The 22,341-nt window shown below is 49.7% G+C and overlaps 1 protein-coding gene across 1 annotated transcript in view; it reads right to left on the bottom strand.

Annotated features, from left to right (window-relative positions):
- Positions 1-6,515, bottom strand: part of washc2c (WASH complex subunit 2C) — a 135,114-nt gene extending 128,599 nt beyond the window's left edge. The window contains exons 1-3 of the mRNA XM_072491838.1: positions 6,429-6,515; positions 5,503-5,599; positions 1,383-1,520 (exon numbers count right to left, since the gene is read on the bottom strand). Coding sequence (XP_072347939.1) covers positions 1,383-1,520 — 138 coding nt within the window. The 5' untranslated portion in view covers positions 5,503-5,599; positions 6,429-6,515. The remainder of the gene's footprint in view (positions 1-1,382; positions 1,521-5,502; positions 5,600-6,428) is intronic.
- Positions 6,516-22,341: the final 15,826 nt, after the last annotated feature.

Raw genomic sequence — 22,341 nt, 5'->3', positions numbered from 1 at the left:
ATTTAAATCTGGAATTGAAAGCTAGCTTCTCGCTCACCAGACCCTCATCGATTGTCGAAGACCCCCCCCCCCCCAAAACCTGGTTCACTAATGCCCACTTTAGGGAAGGAAATCTGCCGTCCTCACCTCGGTCTGGCCTACATGTGACTCCAGACCCGCAGCAAGGTGGTTAACGCACAACGGCCCTCCGAAGTGGCCAAGCCGCTCAGTTGAAGGGCAGTTCGGGATGGGCAACAAATGCCGGCCCCCTGTTGCCATGTAAAATGGCTAACTCCCGATTAGAATGGCCAAACCCCGATTTAAATTGGCCAACGGAAGAGGCTGATGGGAAAATCAGCCAACAGGACTCAAACAGACAGCTGCAGGTAAAACAGTGTATTCGCCTCTGGGGAGGCCAGACAGAATCGAAACCGGCAGCCATCAACATAACAACACACCAGCCACCTGCATAGTAAGTAGCAACCCCGGGAACAATATGCTACAAATTGGTAACACAAAGCCGACCCAGACTTTTCGGCGCCAGCAGGAGCTGACACAAAGAGAGGTGAATGACCACCCCTCGATCAAGGAATCGCTCCAGCCTTGGAGAATATCGAACCAAGTGATTGGGACCAAGTCCAATCACTTGGACCCAGGTACAAGGTCCGCCCCGAGAGGCGGGAAGCCCCTGGGGACTATAAGAATAGGGGCCAAGTTCAAATCGGCCCTTTTATCAGCCTTCTTCACGCCCTTCTGCCCCTTCGTCTCCTCTCCGCACCCTTGGAGACCCTTCTGCTGAAACGCAAGTCTTAGTCCAACGCTCGCTACGAGATAGGCACTCCTGACTATCGACCTGTACCAGCTTTGAATCCCGCAGGCTCAGAACCCATACGAAAGCCCATTCGTTTCCCTGACCTGGTGGGCAATTTCCAAAGTTAAGTATTGGCCTGTTAGTTGTACGAAGTAGCTTAGAAGTAGAATTAATGTATATGTATTGATTGTTGTATATAATAAATGTGCGCTGATTTAACTCTTACCAAGCGGTGTGTTGGATTATTGATCATTACTCGGACTTGAACCACGTGGCAGTATCAGAAAGATACCTGGCGACTCAAGAGCAAAGGTGACAGAACAAGAGCAATTAAACGAAGGCTAAAACGAGCAATACCAGCCAGCGACGCGCACAGCCCGTCAGGTAACTAAATCGAAGCCGCGCGATTGCGAAGCTGCACACGCAACTGGGCACGTTACTGCGCAGGACAGCAGCCGTCCCTTGGAGGTGGCACGCCAATTTTAAAGGGACCAACCTGGGCACGTGGTCACTCAACCAGTCTCTTCCAAAAAGGAGGCGAACACCATACACGAGAGGCGGAAGGAAACCAAAGATAGTCAGCGGCACTTACCCCAGCGTCCGCACCGAGGGACCAGCTCCCACTGGCTTTGTGGATCTCATCTAAAGTCCAAGGTCGCTCCCAGACGGGCTCCTCCTCACAGCCGCCCTGTCCAACAACACCGTTAACGGTCACCGAGGGCCCATTCATCTATGGCAGGAGAAAACAAGTCGTTAACGTGTGGCACATTCAGGGACTGATCGATGGATGGCAAGGACAGCACAAACACAGCGGTTTTTGGACCACAGGAAAACATGCGACAGAGCGAGAGCAATTAAGATTGACAACGCTGCTCTTTGTCTGTTATGAATTAGGTCAGTGACACGACTTGCTCTAACTGCACGGAGGAATGTACTCCCAGGCTCAGCGAGACCACGCGAGGGGACCTTTTTGCGATATAGTTATAGTGGCCATCTGCAGCTTTTAAAAATAGCGTCAGGTAGAAATCAACCATCTGACTACAGTGACAGCGTTTTAGCGTGTGCTATAAAGATGGCCTTCCAGCATGGTCTTATTGAGCTTGGCTGCGGATTCCTCGATGGGCCTAAAGCAGACAGTCGCCCCAACCCAGTCAATTAAAAAGCAAAGCGCGGCCTTGGGAAAACAGGAAAACTACAACTGGCATGGTAACCCAAAACGCACAGGGTTCGACCTGCGATGCCATTGTTGCTTCGGATTCAGAACACGAGAGCGGATTCAGCTGGGCACTCTGGAAATTTGTAATTAAATTCGCCAAGTATCAATTTGTATTCATAAGGCATCTAGGGGAGCTTCACAGGAATATTATGAACACCGACGCGATCATGTAGGGAGATACTGAAACATTAGAGCAAAACACTCGATCAAAGAGACAGAGGAGGAAAGACGAGTATAAGAATTAGGAGTGGGCCCATCGCGTCTGCTCCATCATTCAATACGATCATGGTCGTCTCGAGTTTCAACTCTATTCTCTCTCTCCCCCGTCCACCATATCTCTTAATTCCCTGAGACACCAGACAATGGAGCTTCCACAACCCTCTGGGATAGCACTGTTGCTTCACAGGGCCAGGGTCCCAGGTTCGATTCCCGGCCTGGGTCCCGTGTCTGCGTGGGTTTCCTCCGGGTGCTCCGGTTTCCTCCCACAAGTCCGGAAAGACGTGCTTGTTAGGTGAATTGGACATTCTGAATCCTGCGTCCCCAAACAGGCGCCGGAATGTTGGGACTAGGGGCTTTTCACAGTAACCTGTGACTATAACAGCATTATATTAACAGCACTGTTAATATAAGCCTACTTGTGACACTAATAAAAGATTCTTATTATTAGAGAATGCCAAAGATTCACAACCCTTTGGCTGAAGAGATTTCTTCGCATCTCAATCCTAAACGATCGTCCCCCCTCATCCAGAGACTGTGCCCCCCCCCTTCCACCCCCCAACCGGCATTTAGATTCCCCGACCAGCGGCAACAATCTCTCACAGTCCACCCCACCACACGCCCTCCGAATTTCCAAGCGTTCAATGATATGGTGTCTCATTCTTCGAAGCCCCAGAGAATACAGACCCAATTTTCTCAGCCTCTAATCATCCCCTCACCCCGCGGACCAATTTAAAGAACCTTCACTGTATCGCCTCCAATCAAAGGATGGCCCTTCGTAAACGCGGAGACCAAAATTGCAGAGTTCTCCAGATGTGGTTGCACCAAACCCCGGAACAATTGCAGCAAGACGTCCTTTATTCCTGTTCTCAAACTTCCCCGTCCCCTGGAATAAACGGCAACACCTCATTTGCCTTCCCAATTGCTTACTGCACAGAGGTTTAGGAAGGGGATGAGAATGCTGACGGCTAGGCAGCTGAACACACAGCCGCTAAGAATGTTGCAGACGGAATCGGACGTACTAAAAGGCAGAATTGGAGGTCTGGAGAGTACTGAGAGATTACAGAGAAATGCCAGGTGGAAAAGGCTATGGCGGGATTCAAAGAAAACAAGAATGAGAATTTTAAAATCAAGGTGTTGAAAAAGAGTAATTTTTTTTAAGGAGGCAACAATTCGGTCAGAGTCTGCCCCCCCCGCCCCCGAAAAAGCACCCTATCCAGGTCCACTCTACCCCCCCACCCTATCCCCGTAACTCAACCTGCACATTCCCGGAGACTACGGACAATTTATCGCAGCCAATCCACCTAACCTGCACATCTTTGGACTGTGGGAGGAAACCGGAGCGCCCGGAGGAAACCCACGCAGACACGGGGAGGACGTGCAGACTCCACACAGGCAGTGACCCAAGCCTGAATTGAACCCGGGTCCCTGGAGCTGTGAGGCAGCAGTGCTAACCACTGCACCATTAACTGTCCTGGTGTCTGGGTGCTTAAAAAGTCTCGATCACTGAAATGCCAAAATACAGCCATATACTTCAAGCAAACCCCATTAAACAAAATGTACAACTTTGTGCTTCTCGAGATGGGGCGACAATAGCAGTGTGAAATGAAAGATATGCCAACCTTTCTTGTAAATGCATACGTTCATTGGATGTGGGCGTCATTGTCTAGGGCAGCATTTGTTGCCAATCCCAAATTGCCCTTCAGTAGGTGGTGGTGAGCTGCCTACTTGAACCACTAAAGTCCCCGAGGTGTAGGTACACCTCCAGTGCTGTTAGGGAGGGAGTTCCATGATATTGACCCAGCGATGGAACGGCCGATATAATTCCAAGTCAGGGTGGTGAGTGACTTGCAGGGGAACCTCCAGGTGGTGGTGTTCCCAGGTATCTGCTGCTCTTGTCCTTCTAGATGGTAGTGGTCGTGGGTTAGGAAGGAGCTGCTGAAGGAGCCTTGGTGGGTTCCTGCAGTGCATCTCGTAGATGGTGCACACGGCTGCCACTGTGCATCGGTGATGGAGGGAGTGAATGTTTGCGGATGGGGTGCCAATCAAGCGGGGCAGCTTTGTCCTGGATGGTGTCAAGCTTCGAGTGTTGTTGGAGCTGCACTCATCCAGGCAAGCGGAGAGTATTCCATCACACTCCTGACTTGGTGCCTTGTAGATGGTGGACAGGCTTTGGGGAGTCAGGAGGTGAGTTACTCACTGCAGCATTCCCAGCCTCTGACCTGCTCTTGTAGCCACAGTATTTATATGGATGGGTCCAGTTCCGTTTCTGATCAATGGAAGTGGGGGCTTCAGTGACGGTAATGCCATTGAATGTCATGGGGCGATTGTTTGATTCTCTCTTATTTAAGATGCCTGGCACTTGTGGCACGAATGTTACTTCGCACTAGTCAGCACAAGCCTGGATATTAAGGTTCGCTGCATTTGCATGTGGAGTCGCCGCAAATGGTGCTGAACTTGTGCAATCATCAGCGAACATTCCCACCCCTGACATTATATTGGAAGCAGCTGAAGACGGTTGGGCCTCGAACACAACCCGGAGGAACTCCTCCAGGGCTAGAAAAGTGTAGCTCCGAGGCGAAATTGGAGGGGTTGGGGTTATTTTCCTTGGAACATGGGCAGCTGAGGGGTGACTTAATTGAGGTGACAAAATTGAGGGGAAAAGATAGAATGGACAGGGTAAAATTTGTTCCCTTGGTGGAGAATTTTAGAAACAGAGGACATAGATTCAAGATACGCGGCAGAAGGTGTAGAGGGGACACGAGGAGGAACGTTTTTACGCAGAGGGTAGCGGGAGTCTGGAATTTACTGCCCGAGTTGGTGGTGGAGATGGAGACCCTAAACTCTTTTAAAAAGTACCCGGATCTGCACCTTAAGTGCTGTCAGCTACAGGGCTGTGGACAGGTGCAGGAAGGTGGGGATTAGAAAGGACACCTGGGAGTCCTTGGGCTGGTATGGACAAGCTGGGCCAAAGGCCTCCTTCTCTGTACCTTTTCTATAGTTGCATGTCCCAGGACTGAGGCAACGGTGCACCAAACACCGCAATCAGAAGAACACTGCAATCATACCAGTGTCGTATTTTCCATTTTGTCCACATCAACAATGCTTATCACTGGAATAAATTTCAGCGCAGGTTTGTAGACAGTATTGGGATTTTGTTCCATGTGCACGCTCGGAACAAGAGGACGGGGCCAGTGCTTAACTGTGCAAAGTCAAACCCGGGACCAGGTCCCAGAGGCTAGCCCACAGCACCAGCAGACGGTTAAATTCAATGCCTTACCTTGGAGGACTAACTGTTGCTGGTCATCACACCAGGTCAAGTGCTGCAACATTAACCCAATGGGATCCCGGATCAGGAGCTTGGCCAGAGTTATCGACTGAAGGGCAAAACGTTTGAAAACATCAGCAATGGCAGTTCAGAGATATATCATCACCAACAATGTGTATACGGGCTGTAGCCACCAACATGGAGTGCGGCCCGTCACAAAGCAACTCAGTCCCCCGTGATGAGATGTCCAGGCAGGAAATTCCCCAGCCTGCGGGGCTGCTGGGGGGGGGGGGCACTTACTGTTCAGGCAGGTTGTGTCATTCTGACCAGTTGGGAAGTTACTGGATGAGGTGGTGCGGGATGGGGACACGTTGGTGCCGCGAGCTCACAGTTAAACCCTCGATGGTAACGAGGCGCCAGGGGGAGGGGGGAGAAATAGACACCCCCACAACGGGATGGGGAGCAAGAAGCCGCATTGGACACCGACACTGGTTAGCACTGTTGCCTGACAGCTCCAGGGTCCCGGGTTCGATTCCCGGCTTGGGTCACAGTCCGTGCGGAGTCTGCACGTCCTCCCCGTGGGTTTCCTCCGGGCGCTCCGGTTTCTTCCCGGTGATGTGTGGGTTCGGGGGCGGCCGGCATTGAACAATCCGTGGGGAGACGGGGATAGGAAGAGGGGCGGTGGGGGTGGGGGGGGGGGGGGGTGGCAGGTGCTCTTTCAGAGGGTGGGTGCTGACTCGATGGGCTGAATGGCCTCCTTCTGCACTGTAAGATAATTGGGGGGGGGGGGGGGGGGGGGAGGGTTTCCCCGGGATCCTCCCCAATGGGAAACCCCCGGGCCTCAGAACCCGCGACTTGTGCCGGCTCCTGGGGGCTCAGCTCCGGCAGCACCTTCCCCATTCCCCCGCCCGGCAGCCCCCGCTGTCCCCGTCCCTCACCTCCTGTCTGTCGGAGTCTCTCTCCCGGAGCTCCACCCCTGCAACCCCTCCGCATTCCTCACATGATCCGGCAGCACGTGATCACCGCCAGGGGGCGTGGCCAGCTCCGAGACCGCCCCTTCCACAATCTCGGCCAATCAGTGAGTGTGTGATGTAGCAATGTAACCAATCAGAGAGTGTGTGATGTAGCAATGTAACCAATCAGAGAGTGTGTGATGTAGCAATGTAACCAATCAGAGAGTGTGTGATGTAGCAATGTAACCAATTAGTGAGTGTGTAATACAGCAAAGCAGCCAATCAGTGAGTACATGATATAGCAATGTACCCAATCTGTGAGTGTGTGATGTAGCAATGTAGCTAATCAGTGAGCGTGCGATGTAGCAATGTAACCAATCAGAGAGTGTGTGATGTAGCAATGTAACCAATCAGAGAGTGTGTGATGTAGCAATGTAACCAATCAGAGAGTGTGTGATGTAGCAATGTAACCAATCAGAGAGTGTGTGATACAGCAATGTAGCTAATCAGTGAGCGTGCGATGTAGCAATGTAACCAATCAGAGAGTGTGTGATGTAGCAATGTAACCAATCAGAGAGTGTGTGATGTAGCAATGTAACCAATCAGAGAGTGTGTGATGTAGCAATGTAACCAATCAGAGAGTGTGTGATGTAGCAATGTAACCAATCAGTGAGTGTGTGATGTAGCAATTTAACCAATCAGCGAGTGTGTGATGTAGCAATGTAACCAATTAGTGAGTGTGTAATACAGCAAAGCAGCCAATCAGTGAGTACATGATATAGCAATGTAACCAATCAGTGAGTGTGTGATACAGCAATGTACCCAATCAGAGAGTGTGTGATATAGCAAGTAACCAATCAGTGAGTGTGTGATACAGCAATGGAGCTAATCAGTGAGCGTGCAATGTAGCAATGTAACCTTTCAGCGGGTGGACTGCAGGCTGCAAAGTCCAACTCACCAATCTTCAGCAACTCACTAAGGCTCCTTCAACAGTACCTTCCAAACCCATGACCACTGCCATCTAGAAGGACAAACGCTGCAGATACCTGGGAATCCTACCACCTGGAGGATCCCCTCAAAGTCACTCACCACCCTGAAATGGAAATATATCGCCGTTCCTTCAGTGGGTGAAAATTGTCAGAACTCCCTCCCTAACAGCACTGTGGGTGTACCTGCTAAACATGGACCGCAGCGGTTCAAGAAGGCAGCTCACCGCCACCTTCTCAAGGGCAACTAGGGATGGCCAATAAATGCTCGCTGTAAATTTCAAAAATGTTTAAAACATGTGAAATAAAAGTACTTAAAAATATATATCCCGGTCGATTGCCTTGTTAGATGTTTCTCTTAAAAATGGCAGGTGGGTGCCTGCCTGACCTCCGTATTATTGGAGATTGGCTCGTTGACGTTGTGACAGCGGCCGGGGTGATCACGACGGATTTTCCCCATGCGCAGTGGCCCTGGTTTCATAGAGTATGATTCACACCCCCCCCCCCCCCCCCCCCCCCCCCCGGTGTCATCCTGAATACCCTCGCGGTCATTTTAATGGGTGGCACGGTAACACAGTGGTTAGCACTGTTGCTTCACAGCACCAGGGTTGCGGGTCCGATTCCCGGTTTGGGTCGCTGTCTGCACGTTTGCCCCGTGTCTGCGTGGGTTTCCTCCGGGTGCTCCGGTTTCCTCCCACAAGCCCCGAAAATGTGCTTGTTAGGTGAATTGGACATTCGGAATTCTCCCTCTGTGTACCTGAATAGGCGGTGGAGTGCGGCGACTAGGGGATTTTCACAGTACTTCATTGCTGTGTTAAAGTAAGCCTACTTGTGACACTAATAAAGATTATTATTAGTAAGGTGACGCCCTCCTCCATTGCCAAGGTCTGCTTGCCATTATCGACTTGAATGAACCCTTTTTGTCACCGTCAGCATTTTGATCACTCCCTCCTCAGTCGCCTCTATTCAAGGTGATGGAGGCCAAGTCTATGCAACCTGTACTCGTGATTTAACCCTTTAATTCCCAGTATTATTTGACGTTGCTGATGTTGTATTGCTGTGGCACGTTGCCCTCTGGTGGCGGAATGACAGAAACCTGGAGCTGCTCGGAGCTAGAGGCTCTGCAAAGCTCCTTCAAAAGGGAGTCAGCCCTTTGTGCTGGGATTACACCGGTTTCCAGAGATCAGAAAACATCAGGGGCCTAACTCTAACTCCGGCCCGTGTTGAGGTCATTGACCTCGGGGTTGGTATCACTCCCACCTTGTGAGAGAGCGAGAGGTGGAAAAACAAGAGGATTCTCAATATAATTACCCCTCGCTGGAAAATGTTCAAGTACTAGTGATAAGGATGAAGCTTTTGAGTACATATAGGAAGCAAAGGTTGACAGGAGCAAAGCGGAAAGTAAAATTAAGGGAACGGGTCTCGGTGGAATTCTCAGTCGCTGCTGTTGCGACAAAGAATTGTTATTTCAGCAACAAAAACCCCACTTATCATCACACACGAGTAGTTTTCTAATTACAGCTTTATTGCATTGACTAATAAGTCTGAGATTTTTTTGACTGTTCTACAGGGTTACACTAAATCACAAGGCTGGTTTAGCACACTGGGCTAAATAGCTGGCTTTGAAAGCAGACCAAGGCAGGCCAGCAGCACGGTTCAATTCCCGTAACAGCCTCCCCGAATGTGCACCGGAATGTGGCGACTAGGGGCTTTTCACAGTAACTTCATTTGAAGCCTACTTGTGACGATGAGCGACTTTCATTTTCATTTCATTTTCAAATAATACAACTCGCTTCTGAGACCCGGAGTTATTCCTCTTTCGGCCGGTCCTCCCCATACTTTACCCCTTCACCCCACTGTGACCCCATCTTAACGCCAGGCAACTGCTGTGACCCAAGAGTGAAAATTGATGGTGAAGAGAGGAGGCAGGATGGCTGTTGGGTGGGGGGGGGGGGGGGGGGGGAGGGAGGGAGTGAGGGGGGGGGGTGCAGGAGAATTATTGCGCTTTATTTTATTCATTTATAGGATGTGGGCATTGCTGGCTTGGCCAACATTTATCTCCCATCCCTAATTGCCCTCAGAAAGGTGGTGGCAAGTTGCCTTCTTGAGCTGCTGTAGTCCCAGGGGTGTAGGGAGTACACACCCACCGCATTGTTAGGGAGGGAGTTCCAGGGGGCAGCAAGGTAACATAGTGGTTAGCACTGCTGCTTCACAGCGCCAGGGACCCGGGTTCAATTCCAGCCGCGGGTGACTGTCTGTGTGGAGTTTGCACGTTCTCCCCGTGTCTGCGTGGGTTTCCTCCGGGTGCTCCGGTTTCTTCCCACAGTCCAAAGATGTGCAGGTTAGGTGGATTGGCCCCTCGTGTTCAAAAGGTCAGATGGGATTACTGGGTTACGGGGATGGGGTGGGCGTGGGCCAAGATGGGGTGATCTTTCGGAGGGTCGGTGCAGACTCAATGGGCTGAATGGCCTCCTTCTGCACTGAAGGGATTCTATGATTCTATCTCATGGGGCAATGTCTATGATTTTGACCCGTCAGTGAAGGAATGACCTTCCAAGTCAGGATGGTGAGTGACTTGGAGGGGGAACCTCCAGGTGGGGGGGGGGGGGTTCTCAGGTATCTGCTGCTCTTGTCCTTCTAGATGGTAGTGGTCATGGGTTTGGAAGGTGCTTCTAAGTAGTCTTAGTGAATTACTGCAGTGCATCTTGTAGATGGCACACACGGCTGCCACTGTGCATCAGTGGTGGAGGGTTTGAGTGTGGAAGTAGGAGCAATCAAGTGGGCTGCTTTGTCCTGAATGGTGCTGAGTTTCTTGAGTGTTGTTGGAGCTGCACTCATCCAGGCAAGTGGAGAGTATTCCATCACACTCCTGACTTGTACCTTGTAGGTGGTGGATAGGCTTTGGGTGCGTCAGGAGGTGAGTTTCTCAGGGGGAAATGTCCAACCCCCGACCTGCTCTTGTAGCCACAGTATTAATGTGGCTAGTCCATTTCAATATCAGGTCAGTGATGACCCCCAGGATGTTGATGGTGGTGATTCAGTGATGGTAATGCCACTGAATGTGAAGGGTTGATGGTTAAACCCTCTCTTGGTGGAGATGGTCATGGCCTGACACGTGAATGTTACTTGCGGAGGGGGCAGGTGAGTTTTGAGTGGGGGGGAAGGAGAATTGTTGAGGGGGTCAGGTGAGTTGTTGAGGGGGCAGTCCAAAGATGTGCAGGCTGGGTGGATTGGCCATGCGAAATTGCACCTCGGTGTCCAAAGATGTGCAGGTTCGGTGGGGTTATGGGGCTAGGGTGGGGACCTGGGTGCTCTTTTGGAGGGTCAGTACAGACCCGATAGGTCAAATGGCCTCCTTCTGCACTGTGGGGATTCTATTCATTTGTACCACTTGCAGTGGAAAAGGATGATTTTTCTTATGCAACTAGACCGCCAATATCCCAACTGACTCTAATGCCCAAACATCTGCACATTTGGACATTGGATATTGGAATAGGAGCAATTATCCATACCTGGCCCTTTAGTTTATCATGGCAGGTGTGAGATGGAACCCGACCTTCTGAGTTCATTGGCGGGAAGGGTGAAAATAGTCACTGTCTGTTCTGCGAGCTGCTTATCTCACACAACAGACGGGGGTCAGGTTACTCTCAGTGCTATCCATTTCTTGATGCATTTGGGGAAGAAGGAATCCCCAAGCAATCTAAAAGTAACCCCACTGAGGTGTAACTGAGCATTCCATTGCATTAATTATGTCCAGGTTTCTCTGGTCAGTGAACCCCAGTATCCTCACGGAGAGTCGCCCCGTCGGATTATCCAATACCGGCCTCTCCTGCAGAAATACTGCAGCAAAGCTGCTGTTGTAGCTTTTCATCACTCAATGTCCACCCTATTATTAGTCCGCAATATCCCCCACGCACCCAATATCTAACCATTCCAAACCCACGACCACTACCATCCACTTTAATTTATTTATTTAATGACGTGGCAGAGATTGTTAACAATGGGACATGGAGAAGCCCTGTGGACATGGAGTTATTATTTGCATATCCCTCCCCATTCATTGTCTGTGTTAATGCAGCACCTAATAGTCTGTGACTATTTGCTGGTTTATAGGGGCTGGTTTAGCACACTGGGCTAAATCGCTGGCTTTTAAAGCAGGCCAAAGCAGGCCAGCAGCACGGTTCGATTCCCGTACCAGCCTCCCCGAACAGGCGCCGGAATGTGGCGACTAGGGGCTTTTCACAGTAACTTCATTGAAGCCTACTCGTGACAATAAGCGATTTTCATTTCATCCAGAAGGACAAGAGCAGCAGATACCTGGGAACCCCACCACCTGGAGGTTCCCCTCCGAGTCACTCACCCCTGACTTGGAAATATATCGGCCGTTCCTTCACTGCCTCTGGGGTAAAATCCCAGAATTCCCTCCCAAATAGCACAGTGGGTGTGCCTACATTTCAAGGACTGCAACAGTTCAATAAGGCAGCTCATGCCCACCTTCTGAAGGGCAACTCGGTACGGCTTAACCAGCGATGCCAACATCCCGGAAATGAATCTGAAAAAACATGATGGTGGTCTTCTTGAAGCAGGTGGGGACCTCGGAGTGGAGTAGGGACAGGTTAAAGATGTCCGTGAATACCTCTGCCAGCTGGTCCGCGCAGGCTCGGAGTGCACGACCAGGGATCCCGTCCGGGCCCGTCACCTTCTGAGGGTTCACTTTCAGGAAGGCCGATCTGACTTCGGAAGCTGTGATGGCGGGTATGGGTGAGTTATGGGCTGCTGGGGCACTCGACAGCGGATTGTTGGTTTCCTGCTCGAACCGAGCATAGAATGCATTGGGTTCATTGGGGAGGGGTGCGCTGCTGCCAGAGATACTGCTCGGCTTCGCTTTGTAGCCCGTTATGTTGTCCTTGCCACAACCGCCATGAGTCTGTCTGTGACTCTAGCTTGGTTTGATATTCTCTCTTGGCATCTCGGATGGCTTTGTGGAGGTCGTACCTGGATTTCTTGTATAGGTCAGGGTCGTCTGCCTTGAACGCCTCAGACCTGTCCTTCAGTAGGGAGTCAATCTCGCGATTGAGCCATGGTTTCCAGTTGGGGAACGTACGTACTACTTTCTTTGGCACGTAGTCGTCCACACATTTGCTGATGAAGTCTGTGACGGTGGTGGCATACTCATTTAAGTTGGTCACTGAGTTATTAAATATGGACCAGTCCACTGTCTCTAAGCAGTCACGTAAGAGCTCTTCTGTTTCCTCGGACCAGCACTGCACAACCTTCTTAGCTGGATTCTCCCGCTTGAGTTTCTGCTTGTATGCCGGGAGAAGGAGCACCGTCTTATGGTCTGATTTCCCAAAGTGCGGTCGGGGGATGGAACGGTAGCGCCCTTGATTTTTGAGTAGCAGTGGTCAAAAGTGTTGTCGCCTCTGGTGGGACAGGAGAGGTGCTGGTGGAATTTTGGCAGTACACTCTTGAGGTTGGCCTTGTTGAAGTCTCCGGCCACGATGAACAAGGCCTCCGGGTGTTCTGTTTCGTAGTTGTTTATTACTGTGTATCGTTCGTCCAGCGCCTTCCTCACTTCTGCCTGGGTTGGGATGTAGACCGCTGTGATAATGGCTGAAGTGAACTCATGTGAAAGATAGTACGGGTGGCACATTACGGTCAGGTATTCCAGGTATTCTAAATCATCTCAATGTCATCTAATAATATGAAAGATATACAAGTATAAGGTGAGAGAGAGACAAGAGTGATGAATCAAAACGCCTGAACAGGAGGGCAGAAAGTCAAAGTTAGAAGCAACGCAAAAGGAGGCCCCGGTATCATCAAACAGAATTTAGTAAAGTCATCAGAGGCTGCTTTCCCCTTTGAGGGGGAGGGCTGACTGGTGGTGATTTAACCTGAGGGTCACCACACCTCAGGCGAGAGGCGAGGTTGAGAAGGCGGGGCCTTCTTGAATTACCTCAGCCGGTAGGGGAATTGAACCTGCGTTGTTGGCGTTGCTCCGCATCACGGACCAGCTGTCCAGCCAACTGAGCTAAACCAATTAAGCGTGCACCCAACCGTAAAGGTTGGGCCATCAAGGATGAAACGTGGGAAATGCAGCGACCACAAATGGATAAGGACAGACTGCAGATGACTAAAAGTGCAGGACATTGGGCGGAATTTTCTGTCTCTTCCCGCCTGCGGAATCTTCCGGTGCCGCCAATAGGATGACACCCCCGCATCAGGATTCCTCACTGGCGTGAAGGGGGAGCTGCGTAAAATGCCGTAGACCTCAGCGAGACTGGAAGATCACACTGGTCACATTTGGTGCAGTGAGGTAACCAGGAAAGGGAGAGAACCTGAGAACACCTGAGACCCTCAGAAGGTAAGTAAGTGATTTTTACTCATTTTTACTTTTATTACCTTTTCAAATTGTGTGTGTGTGGGGGGGGGCGGGGGAAACTGAAGTGACATCACAGAAAAGCTGTGACCTGAGTGGCTGGTTGGGAATCTACACTAAATTAAAAAAATTAAGCATTGGTAACTAATTAAACATAATTACTTAATTATAATTTAGAGGGGTATCTAAGCCAGAGATCGGAGAGTACTATATTTAGCTTTCACATTTATAGTAGAAATCTAGTGCTAGGAAACAGATAGTTAACAGTAACTTGAATTTTTTAAAACTTTTAACTATAATTTACTAATTAATTGACGCAATGTCAGTTAGAGAGGTGCAGTGCTCTGACTGTGAGATGTGGCAGGTCCGGGAGGCTTCCAGCGTCCCGGATGGCTTCATCTGCGGAAAGTGCACCCAACTGGAGCTCCTCACAGACCGCATGGTTCGGTTGGAGCAGCAATTGGATGCACTTAGGAGCATGCAGGTGGCGGAAAGCGTCATAGATAGCAGTTATATAAATGTGGTCACACCCAAGGTGCAGGCAGAGAAATGGGTGACCACCAGAAAGGGCAGGCAGTCAGTGCAGGAATCCCCTGTGGTTGTCCCCCTCTCGAACAGGTATACCCCTTTGGATACTGTCGGGGGGGGGGGGGGGATATCAGGGGAAAACAGCAGCAGCCAGAGCAGTGGCACCACAGCTGGCTCTGATGTTCAGAAGGCAGGGTCAAAGCGCAGAAGACCAATAGTAATAGGGGACTCTATAGTCAGGGGCACAGATAGGCGCTTCTGTGGACGTGAAAGAGACTCCAGGATGCTATGTTGCCTCCCTGGTGCCAGGGTCCAGGATGTCTCCGAACGGGTAGAGGGCATCCTGAAGGGGGAGGGCAAACAGGCAGAGGTTGTTGTACATATTGGTACTAACAACAAAGGCAGGAAGGGGCATGAGGTTCTGCAGCAGGAGTTCAGGGAGCTAGGCAGAAAGTTAAAAGACAGGACCTCTAAGGTTGTAATCTATGGATTACTCCCTGTGCCACGTGCCAGTGAGGCTAGAAATAGGAAGATAGAGCAGCTAAACCCATGGCTAAACAGCTGGTGTAGGAGGGAGGGTTTCCGTTATCTGGACCACTGGGAGCTCTTCCGGGGCAGGTGTGACCTATATAAGAAGGACGGGTTGCATCTAAACTGGAGAGGCATAAATATCCTGGCCGCGAGGTTTGCTAGTGTCACATGGGAGGGTTTAAACTAGTATGGCAGGGGGGTGGGCACGGGAGCAATAGGTCAGAAGGTGAGAGCATTGAGGGAGAACTAGGGAATAGGGACAGTGTGGCTCTGAGGCAGAGCAGACAGGGAGAAGTTGCTGAACACAGCGGGTCTGGTGGCCTGAAGTGCATATGTTTTAATGCAAGAAGTATTACGGGTAAGGCAGATGAACCTAGAGCTTGGATTAGTACTTGGAACTATGATGTTGTTGCCATTACAGAGACCTGGTTGAGGGAAGGGCAGGATTGGCAGCTAAACGTTCCAGGATTTAGATGTTTCAGGCGGGATGGAAAAGGGGTGGTGGAGTTGCGCTACTGGTTAGGGAGGTTATCACAGCTGTACTACGGTAGGACACCTCAGAGGGCAGTGAGGCTATATGGGTAGAGATCAGGAATAAGAAGGGTGCAGTCACAATGTTGGGGGTTTACTACAGGCCTCCCAACAGCCAGCGGGAGATAGAGGAGCAGATAGGTAGACAGATTTTGGAAAAGAGTAAAAACAACAGGGTTGTGGTGATGGGAGACTCCAACTTCCCCAATATTGACTGGGACTCACTTAGTGCCAGGGGCTTAGACGGGGCAGAGTTTGTAAGGAGCATCCAGGAGGGCTTCTTAAAACAATATGTAGACAGTCCAACTAGGGAAGGGGCGGTACTGGACCTGGTATTGGGGAATGAGCCCGGCCAGGTGGTAGAAGTTTCAGAAGGGGAGCATTTCGGGAACAGTGACCACAATTCAGTAAGTTTTAAAGTGCTGGTGGACAAGGATAAGAGTGGTCCTAGGGTGAATGTGCTAAATTGGGGGAAGGCTAATTATAACAATATTAGGCGGGAACTGAAGAACCTAGATTGGGGGCGGATGTTTGAGGGCAAATCAACATCTGACATGTGGGAGGCTTTCAAGTGTCAGTTAAAAGGAATTCAGGACCGGCATGTTCTTGTGAGGAGGAAGGATAAATACGGCAATTTTCGGGAACCTTGGATAACGAGAGATATTGTAGGCTTCGTCAAAAAGAAAAAGGAGGCATTTGTCAGGGCTAAAAGGCTGGGAACAGACGAAGCCTGTGTGGAATATAAGGAAAGTAGGAAGGAACTTAAGCAAGGAGTCAGGAGGGCTAGAAGGGGTCACGAAAAGTCATTGGCAAATAGGGTTAAGGAAAATCCCAAGGCTTTTTACACGTACATAAAAAGCAAGAGGGTAGCCAGGGAAAGGGTTGGCCCACTGAAGGATAGGCACGGGAATCTATGTGTGGAGCCAGTGGAAATGGGCGAGGTACTAAATGAATACTTTGCATCAGTATTCACCAAAGAGAAGGAATTGGTAGATGTTGAGTCTGGAGAAGAGTGTGTAGATAGCCTGGGTCACATTGAGATCCAAAAAGACGAGGTGTTGGGCGTCTTGAAAAATATTAAGGTAGATAAGTCCCCAGGGCCTGATGGGATCTACCCCAGAATACTGAAGGAGGCTAGAGAGGAAATTGCTGAGGCCTTGACAGAAATCTTTGGATCCTCACTGTCTTCAGGTGATGTTCGGAGGACTGGAGAATAGCCAATGTTGTTCCTCTGTTTAAGAAGGGTAGCAAGGATAACCCAGGGAACTACAGGCCGGTGAGCCTTATGTCAGTGATAGGGAAATTACTGGAAAGAATTCTTCGAGACAGAATCTACTCCCATTTGGAAGCAAATGGACATATTAGTGAGAGGCAGCATGGTTTTGTGAAGGGGAGGTCGTGTCTCACTAACTTGATAGAGTTTTTCGAGGAGGTCACAAAGATCATAGATGCAGTTAGGGCAGTGGATGTTGTCTATCTGGACTTCAGTAAGGCCTTTGACAAGGTCCCTCATGGCAGACTAGTACAAAAGGTGAAGTCACATGGGATCAGGGGTGAGCTGGCAAGGTGGATACAGAACTGGCTAGGTCATAGAAGGCAGAGAGTAGCAATGGAAGGATGCTTTTCTAATTGGAGGGCTGTGACCAGTGATGTTCCACAGGGATCAGTGCTGGGAACTTTGCTGTTTGTAGTATATATAAATGATTTGGAGGAAAATGTAACTGGTCTGATTAGTAAGTTTGCAGACGACACAAAGGTTAATGGAATTGCGGATAGCGATGAGGACTGTCAGAGGATACAGCAGGATTTAGATTGTTTGGAAACGTGGGCGGAGAGATGACAGATGGAGTTTAATCCGGACAAATGTGAGGTAATGCATTTTGGAAGGTCTAATGCAGGTAGGGAATATACAGTGAATGGTAGAACCCTCAAGAGTTTTATAAGTCAGAGAGATCTAGGAGTACAGGTCCACAGGTCACTGAAAGGGGCAACACAGGTGGAGAAGGTAGTCAAGAAGGCATACGGCATGCTTGCTTTCATTGGCCGGGGCATTGAGTATAAGAATTGGCAAGTCATGTTGCAGCTGTATAGAACCTTAGTTAGGCCACACTTGGAGTGTAGTGTTCAATTCTGGTCGCCACACTACCAGAAGGATGTGGAGGCTTTAGAGAGGGTGCAGAAGAGATTTACCAGAATGTTGCCTGGTATGGAGGACATTAGCTATGAGGAGCGGTTGAATAAACTCGGTTTGTTCTCACTGGAACGACGGAGGTTGAGGGGCGACCTGATAGAGGTCTACAAAATTATGAGGGGCATAGACAGAGTGGATAGTCAGAGGCTTTTCCCCAGGGTAGAGGGATCAATTACTAGTGGGCATAGGTTTAAGGTGCGAGGGGCAAGGTTTAGAGTAGATGTACGAGGCAAGTTTTTTACACAGAGCCTGGAACTCGCTACCGGAGGAGGTGGTGGAAGCAGGGACGATAGTAACATTTAAGGGGCATCTTGACAAATACATGAATAGGATGGGAATAGAGGGATACGGACCCAGGAAGTGTAGGAGATTGTAGTTTAGTCGGGCAGCATGGTCGGCACGGGCATGGAGGGCCGAAGGGCCTGTTCCTGTGCTGTACATTTCTTTGTTCTTTGTTCTTCGGTGGCCAATGCCGGAAAATGCGCTGCCGGATGGGAATCGGAAAATCCCGCCTATTGCGTAGGGTGGGTAGATCATTCAGATCAAACCGACGGGCATCAGATACCATATGACTATACTTCGGGCTGGAATAGAACATAGAACATCGAGCAGTACAGCACAGAACAGGCCCTTCGGTCCTCAATCTTGTGCCGAAACCAAGATCAAGCTTCCGGCCCGTCCACCGCACGATCGCCCTGGGCGGGGCGTGGACCATGTAAAGGTTAATTGACCTCGGGCGGGAATTTCCGGTCGCCAGGAGGGTGTGGTCGGAGAATCCTGCCCTTAATCGCTTTACCATAAAGTCCTAATACCAGCCAAGACCCACAAAGGGATCGATGTTGCTGATGGGCTGCCTCACGCTCAGCGCACATGTAATTGAGGAGGTTTGAGGGGAGGGGGTAGAGGAGATGAGACTGGGGTAGCCGGTCACCGCCCTCTGGAAATTCCACTCTCCAAATCTTGTGTGTGTATTATTCTTGATATCAAGAACAGGGCTTGACCAGGTTAGAGTCCTGGAAAATTGGAGTCAGTGGGGATCAGGGGGAAGACTCTCCATTGGCTGGAGTCATACCTCGCACAAAGAAAGATGGTTGCAGTGGTCATTGACCAATCATCTCACATCCAGGAACATCCCTGCAGAGGTTCCTCAGGATAGATTCCTGGGCACAAGAATCATCCGCTGTTTCATCAATGATCCTCTCTCCACTCCAACATCAGAAATGGGGATGTTTCCTGATTGCGTGATGTTCAGACCCACGCATAGCGCCGCAGATAATGATCTGCTTGCAGCAAGATCTGGACCATGTTCAAACTTGGGCTGATTTGTGTTACGCGCATACCAAGCAATGTCCATCTCCAGCAAGAGAGAGTCCAACGTTGAAGTTCAATGACAACCATCGACATCCTGGGGTTATCATTGACCGGAAACTGTGCTGGATCAGCCGGTATAAATACTGTGGCTACCAGACCAAATCAAAGGCTGGGAATTCTGTGGGGAGTAACTCGTCTCCTGACTCCCCAAAGTCTGTCCACCATCTACAAGACACAAGTGCGACGGAATGCTCCCCACTTGCCTGGATGAGCACAGCTCCAACAACACTCAAGAAGCTCGACACCATCCAAGACAAAGCAGCCCCGCTTGGTTGGCACCCCAGCCACCACCTTCAATATTCACTCCATCCACCACTGATGCACAGTGGCAGGAGTGTGTATCATCTGTAAGACAACTCGCCAAGGCTCCTTCGACAGCACCTTCCGAACCCGCAACCTCTACCATCGAAAAGGACAAGGGCAAGCAGATGAATGGGAACCCCACTACCTGCAAGTTACTCACCATCCAGACTTCGAAATAAATTGGCCGTTCATTCCCTGCCACTGGGTCGGAATCCTGGAACTACCCCCCCTAACAACACTGAGGTTGGACCTACACAACATGGACTGCAACGGTTCAAGAGGGCAGCTCACCACCACCTTCTCAAAGGCAATTAGGGATGGGCAATAATGCTGACTTTGGCTGTTCTTCTCCACGAACTCTGACTTCTCTGCCCTCCAGGCCAACATCAATTGTGAGGAGCTCATCGTCTTCTTCCTCATACACGTTTCACTTCCTTCCCTAACCGACCAAGACAAATTTCACCCCCGGCCATAACCCTGAACTCACATCTTTATATTCTGTCTCTGCTTTTTCTTCTCATGTTCTCCCCGAGGGCATTTTGACCATTCAGCCCCTCTTCCCTTGACCTTATAATCACTAAACTGCTGTTCACCTAATTTGCCTTGGTGGCCTCAGATGCTTTCAGACCATAAAACTGTAAGACCATAAGACATAGGAGCACAATTAAGCCACTCGGCCCATCGAGTCTGCTCCGCCATTCTATCATGGCTAATATTTTCTCAGCCCCATTTTCCTGCCTTCTCCCCATAACCCTTGATCCCCTTATTAATCAAGAACTTATCTATCTCTGTCTTAAAGACACTCAGTGATTTGGCCTCCACAGCCTTCTGCGGCAAAGAGTTCCACAGATTCACCACCCTCTGGCTGAAGAAATTCCTTCTCATCTCTGTTTTAAAGGACCGTCCCTTTAGTCTGAGATGGTGTCCTCTGGTTCTCGTTTTTCCTACAAGTGGAAACATCCTCTCCACGTCCACTCTATCCAGGCCTCACGGTATCATGTAAGTTTCATTAGGATCCCCCCTCATCCTTCTAAACTCCAATGAGTACAGACCCAGAATCCTCAACCATTCCTCATACGACAAGCTCTTCATTCCAGGAATTATTCTTGTGAACCTCCTCTGGACTCTTTCCAAGGCCAGCACATCCTTCCTTAGATATGGGGCCCCGAACTGCTCACAATGCTCCAAATGGATCCCCCTCCCCTTTAGGTCTGCCATCACCTTCTCAAAAAAGCGACCCTGATCCCTCTGTCCTTTCAAATTACTATCTGAGGAGATAGAGGAGAACCAGTCGATGTTGTATATTTGGATTCAAAAGGCATTTGATAAGGTGCCGCACAAAAGGTCGCTACGCAAGATAGGAGCTCATTTTGTGAGAGGTAATATTCTGGCATAGATAGAGGATTGCTAACGAACAGGAAGCAGCGAGTAGCGATAAGGGGGTCTTTCTCGGGTTGGAGGGCAGTAACCAGTAGAGTGCCACAGGGATCAGCACTGAGGCCGCAGTTCTTCATAATCTATATTAATGATTTGGAGGAAGAAACAGAGTGAACAGTGGCCAAATCTTTGGATGACACAAAGGTGGGAGGGAAGACAGGATGTAAGGACGATATAAATAGTTTAGAGAGAGGTAGTGACAGGTTAAGTGAGTGGGCAGAAAATGGCAAATGGAATTCAATGTGGCGAAATGTTTATTTTGGAAGAAAGAATGAGAGAGCAGATTATTATTTAAATGGAGAGAGTCTGCAGAAAGCTGTAACACAAAGGGACTTGGGGGCCGTTGTCCATGAAACCCACAAAGCTAGCACGCAGGAACGGAAGGTAGTGGGAAGGCAAATCGAATGCTGGCTTTTATTTCAAGGGGGCTGGAGTATAAAAGTAGAGGTGTTGCAGCAACTGTACAAGGTACTAGTGAGGCCACATTTAGAATACTGTGCACAGTTTTGGTCCCCCCATTTAAGGAAAGATCTATTATCAATGGAGGCAGTACAGAGGAGGTTTACCAGGATGATCCCAGGTATGGAGGGACTGTCTTACGAGGAAAGGCCAAACAGGTTGGGTCTGTACTCCTTGAGAGGTGATATGATTGAAACATATAGGATTCTTAGGGGGTTAGACAGGTAAATATTGGGAGGATGTTTCCACTCGTGGGAGAGGGTAGGACCAGAGGGCAGAGTCGCAGAATAAGGGGGTGCTCATTAAGACGGATTTGAGAAAGAAATTCTTCTCTCAAATAGTGGGGAATCTTTGGAATTCTTTACCCCAGGAAGCCGTGGAGGCCGAGTCCTTGAACATTTTCAAGGCCAAGATCGATAGGTTTTTAATCAATGGGGGATTAAGGGTTACGGAGAGAAGGCAGGAAAGGGGATTTAGTGACTTAGATCAGCCATGATCTTATTAAATGGTGGAGCAAGCTCACAGGGTTGAATGGCCTACTCCTGTTCCTACCTCTAATGATCTTATGGCCCCGCTCTGCAACCTATGTATCGTCTCCAAAGTACGTGACTGGACTTTCCACCTCCATGTCCACCTTTCCTGAAAGTTCATCTCCGAACCTCTCCAATCAAGATCCTGCCCCTGTGACAGCCCTGAAAAGGTTTTTATCAAAGTCACAATTGACATTCCCTGTGTCTGTGTGAATGGTGACCCATCATCTCTTTTCATCACCCTTCGCCTGCCTGCATCCATTGGCACGGTGTAGCTGAACATCCTCCTCGAAAGATTATCCATCATTCACCTCGGTTCCAGAGACCTTTCTCGGCATTGGCTTATTTTCCTGCTCCCCAATCTTTGGGTCCCCCAAAGATCTACCCTTGACCCCTTCCTAGCTCTCAACCATCTACTGGCTCTTGGTGACATCCATAAATAACACATCAAATTCCACAGATACACCGATGACACCTCATCATACTTCTCTCAACCCCTCCGTTATTTTGTCAGATTGCTTGATGGACGTGGAGTCCGACATCAGTCACAATTTCCTCTGATTTTTGACATTGGTGAGGCTAAAATCATCATTTTCAGTCCCTGTCGTGTTGGGTGCTCTGCTACACAGACGAACCAACACGGTTGCGGATG

This window comes from Scyliorhinus torazame, chromosome 28 (genome assembly GCF_047496885.1).
Source record: "Scyliorhinus torazame isolate Kashiwa2021f chromosome 28, sScyTor2.1, whole genome shotgun sequence".
Lineage (NCBI taxonomy): Eukaryota > Metazoa > Chordata > Chondrichthyes > Carcharhiniformes > Scyliorhinidae > Scyliorhinus > Scyliorhinus torazame.
Note: the sequence above shows the minus strand (reverse complement) of the source record. Positions and strands in the feature narration are given on the sequence as shown.